This window comes from Xenopus laevis, chromosome 1L (genome assembly GCF_017654675.1).
Source record: "Xenopus laevis strain J_2021 chromosome 1L, Xenopus_laevis_v10.1, whole genome shotgun sequence".
Taxonomy (NCBI): domain Eukaryota; kingdom Metazoa; phylum Chordata; class Amphibia; order Anura; family Pipidae; genus Xenopus; species Xenopus laevis.
The window spans coordinates 153,259,984-153,266,036 of record NC_054371.1 but is presented as its reverse complement, the minus strand read 5'-3'; the positions used below and the strand labels follow the sequence as shown (position 1 = coordinate 153,266,036).

The following is a 6,053-nucleotide window of genomic DNA, read 5'->3' as shown; positions in this document are numbered from 1 at the left end:
AGTCAAATCGCGGCGCTATCGCCTAGTGTGGCCTTAGCCTAAGAACTATCATATCCCTAACATTGTATAACTAACAAGGTAACAAACAAAAATAACAAACAGCACCCAACAATTCAGGGAATTCAGGTAGGGGACCTACTGTTGCTTCAGATCCAGCTAAATGCAGTTAAATTGATTGGGAGGAATTTCATAATGACTCAAAACATACAGCCAAAGCAACCCTGGAGTTTATTAAAGCAAAGAAGTGGAATATTCTTGAATGGCCAAGTCAGTCACCTGATCTGAACCCAATTGAGCATGTATTTCACTTGTTGAAGACTAAACTGGACAGAAAGGCCCACAAACAAACAGCAACTGAAAGCCGCTGCAGTAAAAACCTGGCAGAGCATTATAAAAGGAGGAAACACAGAATCTGGTGATGTCCATGAGTTCAAGACTTCAGGCTGTGATTGCCAGGAAAGGGCTTTCAACCAAATATTAGAAATGATCATTTTATTTTCAGTTTTTTTAATTCGTCCAATTGCTTTTGAGCCCCTGAAATGAAGTGATTGTGAAAAGGCTTTAGTTCCTCACATTTTTATGCAATCTTTTTGTTCAACCCACTGAATTAAAGCTGAACGTTCAACTGCATCTGAGTTGTTTCATTTAAAATTCAAATGTAATGTACAGAACCAAAATTAGAAAAAAAGGTGTCTCTGTCCAAAGATTTATGGGCCTAACTGTATGAAAGAATATAATTATTTGCTATATAATGCTTTTCTCTTAAAAATTCACCTGTGAGCACCATTCCACAATCTCCAGGAATCTGTTGGGGCAAGCCAAGACTCATGGTGGTGTAAAAGTGAAGAGGATACCTGGGGTCCAGGATTAGTATATTAAGTACAGGTATGGGACCTGTTATCCAGAATGCTCAGGACCTGGGGTTTTACAGATAAGGTATCTTGTGTAATTTTGATCTCCATAATTAAAGGACCAGTAACATCAAAATTTTTTTTTACAAAATTCGTTAGTATACAACGAAAAATAAACACCAAGACAAATTAAACTTTTAAATTGCAAAGCCTTTATTAAGAAATAACTTACCGAAACTCCACTTCCTGTCCTCTTCAGAAACGGCGAAAGGGCGACCATCCTTCCTGCAGTGATTGATTTCTCCTCCCTGGCTATTCTCCTACTCGGTCCATGTCTCCCAGCACTCAGCGCTGTGCTCAAGGTAAAGAGTCGGGACAGCAGCAGCAGCATGTCCAGCAGCAGCCCCCACAGCATCCCATCCAACAGGTCCACGAGTCTGGAGGCTGCACGCTGCTGCAGGAGAAGGCAAGGATTCAGGAAAGTAATCCTCCGCTGCAATTGCGGCGGCAGCGGCTACACGGGCAAGTGACTTGAGAAGGGGAAGAGGAGCCGCCGGCACATTCACTTGCTGTATCCTTGATTGCGGCGCTGGAGGAGGCGGCTACACGGCAAGTGACCTGAGAAGCTGAAGGGGGAGAGGAGCCGCCGGCACATTCACTTGCTTTATCCTTGATTGCGGCGGCTGGAGGATGCGGCTACACGGAACCTCCTCTGTGAATGAATAAACGAGACAACTGCCGATCGCCATTTGCCAAACGACAGAGGGAGGGAAGCGGCTGTAGTAAGCCGCCCTGAAGTAACTCTGCTCTCCGCGGCGGAGGCAGCAGCGGACCCTGTTGGATGGGATTCTGTGGGGGCTGCCGCTGGACATGCTGCTGCTGCTGCTGTCGCCGCAATCACAGCGGAGGATTCCTTTCCTGAATGGCGATGGCGATGGCAAATGGCGATCGGCAGTTGTCTTGTTTATTCATTCACAGAGGAGGTTCCGTGTAGCCGCATCCAGCCGCCGCAATCAAGGATAAAGCAAGTGAATGTGCCGGCGGCTCCTCTCCCCCTTCAGCTTCTCAGGTCACTTGCCGTGTAGCCGCCTTCTCCAGCGCCGCAATCAAGGATACAGCAAGTGAATGTGCCGGCGGCTCCTCTTCCCCTTCTCAAGTCACTTGCCCGTGTAGCCGCTGCCGCCGCAATCACAGCGGAGGATTACTTTCCTGAATCCTTGCCTTCTCCTGCAGCAGCGTGCAGCCTCCAGACTCGTGGACCTGTTGGATCGGATGCTGTGGGGGCTGCTGCTGGACATGCTGCTGCTGCTGTCCCGACTCTTTACCTTGAGCACAGCGCTGAGTGCTGGGAGACATGGACCGAGTAGGAGAATAGCCAGGGAGGAGAAATCAATCACTGCAGGAAGGATGGTCGCCCTTTCGCCGTTTCTGAAGAGGACAGGAAGTGGAGTTTCGGTAAGTTATTTCTTAATAAAGGCTTTGCAATTTAAAAGTTTAATTTGTCTTGGTGTTTATTTTTCGTTGTATACTAACGAATTTTGTAAAAAATAATTTTGATGTTACTGGTCCTTTAAGTCTTCTAAAAAATCATTTAAACATAAAATAATGTCTAATAGGTCCAATAATCCATCTAATAAGGATGTATAATATATTGAAAAACGAGTTTCCGGATAATGGATCCCATACCTGTTGTTATATTATAGGTGGCTAGCAACTTTGCACCCCAGTGAAACACATTTTTTTTGTCCTTTTAAAACAGATAAATTAGTTTATTTGCTTGGATGTGTGTGTGAGACAAACACCATACTGCTCTTTGGGTTGTTAAAACTCAGCTCTGCCCTAAAACCCCTCAAAATCATTAATTTAACAATTCAGACAAATTAATTGTTACATTTGGAGTGACTGGGATTTTGTGCTCTGTAACATATATCTATAATTGGTATGCACTTTTTTTTAAGAATGTTTTTATCAAGAGAATAAAAAAGTTATCAAACACAAGCTTTTACTTCTTGCAATGGCTCCTTATTTGATATTTCCTTTTTCTCTGTAAAAATAAAACAGTACCTTGTACTTGATCCAGACTAAGATATAATTAATCCTTATTGGAAGCAAAACCAGCCTATTGGGTTTATTTAAAGTTTATATGATTTTCCAGACTTGAGATAAGAAGATCCAAATTATGGAAAGATCCATTATCCGGAAAACCCCAGGTCCTGAATATTCTGGATAACAGGTCCCACACCTGTAAATGCCTTTCATAGTTTGTAACATCTATTCTTCATCTGTTTAAGGATATTTTTTATATTCTGAGTTTGACTTACTTATAGAGCAACTGAAATAGTAAACTGTGCCAAATATACATTCTTCCATGTGGATTTCTGAATAGGGATGTAGCGAACCGCCGATAATGTGTCCGCGAACGCCGTTCGCGAACACCGGCAAAAATTGCGAACAGTTCGCGAACAGTTTGCGAACTTCGAACATCCGAAAATCGTTCGATTCGAATGATCGAAGGATTTTAATCGTTCGATCGAACGATTTTCGTTCGAATCGAACGAAAATCGTTCGATTTTAGCGATCGAATGGTCGAACGATTTTGACGCGAACGCCTATTGGCGAACGTCGCGCGACGTTCGCGAACTTGCGGCGGACGCGAACAGCCGATGTTCGCGCGAACAAGTTCGCCGGCGAACAGTCCGCGACATCCCTATTTCTGAAGGCATAATTAAATGTCAGAAATATAAACATGACAATTATTGTGCATTAGGTACTAGATTTAAGCTATGGAGTAGATGCCTGGGGTAAACACACTTAAATAATTTAAATGCCAAGGCAAAGGAAAGGGAGAAGATTTCCATCAGAAATGTTAGCAGATGGGGTACACTGCAGCTTTTGCAACAAGAACAGCAGGAAGCGTGAGTGATGGGGTTACTATAATGGTTTAGTAGGTGGGACTTACTTTGTCTCTTTAAACACAAAAGATACTCAAAGGCAATCATTGTGCTTCTTATTCATATACTGAACAGACTGCACAGAGACTGTAGAACTGCCATTCACACCACAAACACTATTAGAACTGGATCACCATGCAGAACCAACTGGCCATTCTCTTCTTGCACATCATGTGTTTCTATTGTAAGTTGCTTTTCTAAACTTCTGTCAGCGGAAAGCAATGCTTCCTTTTCGAATAGAAGTTAAATATGTAATGAAGTTCTAACCATACTGATTATATTATCGTCATTCTATATCTATCTTTACCCAGATGTGAACTGCCAAGAAGTTACCCAAGTCCCTCATTCAGCTCGTGCAGTGGAAGGCAGCAGATTTAATATGACATGTGAATATAAATCCAATTTATACACTCTCCAGTGGTACAAGCAGGTGCCTGGGAAGATGTTTCAGTTTCTGAGAATCCAAAGGGTGGACGAGGAGATTACAGAAGACAGATTTGTATTCCGTCTGCAGAAAGAGAAGCAGCTCAGCACCCTGTCTATCAAACAGGTGGAAGTGTCAGACTCAGCCACATATTGGTGTGCTCTGGAGGCACAGTGCTAGAAAGCAGCTGTTCACTTAACAAAAACTGTTCTGCCAGTCAAGCTTCAGATATACTATAATATATAATAATATAATATATATAATTGGACTTCACAACCAATATGATGGGACTCCACTGGGCAGGGACCCTGTGCTCTGTTTATTTATTAAAAAGCTGTTTTGAAAAGTGCCATGTGCTGAAGATCAAGGATGATAGGAGAGTAAACCAACCTATTCACCAAACACAACCACCAACCAAATACATCATGAGCTGAGATATCTTCAGTTAAAGATACATTTTAAGTCTAACTTTACTGAAGGGTCTTCACCTAATGACACTTTTCAAAACACCTTTTTATTTTATTTACAGTGTGCTGCACTTAGTATATGACTATGAACATTTTCATTATTAATCAAGGATCCCATAGCATACATTTTGCACTTACAGGTACAGGTATTTGTTTTGTTTTGAAGTGGACCTGAGACAGACAGCTGCAATCAACAATATCCAATATTGACACAATATGAGAAATTAATGAATGTACCTTTCTTTGCAGATCTTTTTGGATTCTTTTCATACCTGTCTAGCGTTCAGCTTACAGGGATCTTTCATAAAGGAATGCAATCATGTAAAAATGTAGTTACCATATCTGTGATACAATTTAGGTTCTTAACAATGTATTGTACAAGCTGAAGGGGATATATTGTAGATGACTGGCATATATCCTCATTCTTTAGGTTTTAATACCACCTCTTTAAGAGACACCATGGGGTTAACCAGCCAGAGGTGGGCTGGACATCCAAGGGGTGTTTAATGGAGGTGAGCAGCAGGTGAAGGGGAGGAAGTTTTTTTTTCCTTGCTGCTGAAAGCTTAACTTTAGTTGAGAAAAAATAAACAGACTGTTTTCCTTCAATCTGGAATGGCCTGCGTGTTTGGTGAAAACCCCGTTGTGATACCCCAAACTTCACAGTATATAAATGCTATTTTATATCTTGTCACATCAGAGCTTTTAACTTGTATTTAAGTGATGTTAAGCTCCAGTATTGATTTGAGTGCTAGGAATTGTGGAACACTCTCTGCGAATAGACTGACAGTTTGTAATAAAGCTTACAATCTCATCATTGTTCTGTGCCTTGTAAAATAAAAGAACAAGACCGCTGGTATGAATAGATTACATATTGTGGAGGCCAAAGGCACTTGCCTATTCTGTGTTATGCAGGTGCATAAATGTTGCCTTAATTGTAACCAAAGCCTGTCCTTTTTGATAGTCCTACAATATTGCCTTCTTCTAGACAAAGAAATACAGGAAATGATTACTCTTCTTTACTCTTTACTCACTGACTGACAAATCCATGCTCTAGGCACTACATCACACATTATCACAATCTTTCTTTCATAATGTGCCAAACATACAACCTATTTGCATGGGATAGAGTTAGTAAAACACAACCTTTTTATTTTACTCATAGGCATATCCAAGTAGCAAAGTAACAGATCTAATGAGATAAATAGGATAAAGGATAACTGATGCTGATTTGTATTGCATGCTCTTTTACTGGTTCCTGACCTCAGAATACATCCAAAATCCCAGCCGTAGAGAAGAAGAAGACAGGAAAGGGATTATTCTATTCAAGTATATGCAAATATTATTTGCTATGAAGAAGAGT

The 6,053-nt window shown here is 41.2% G+C and overlaps 1 gene segment (V, D, J or C); it reads left to right on the top strand.

Moving 5' to 3' along the window:
• Nucleotides 1-3,796: 3,796 nt before the first annotated feature.
• LOC121400915 lies at nt 3,797-4,406 on the top strand. The segment is given in 2 exon segments: nt 3,797-3,986; nt 4,114-4,406. Coding segments are annotated over 2 exon segments (342 nt in total).
• Nucleotides 4,407-6,053: the final 1,647 nt, after the last annotated feature.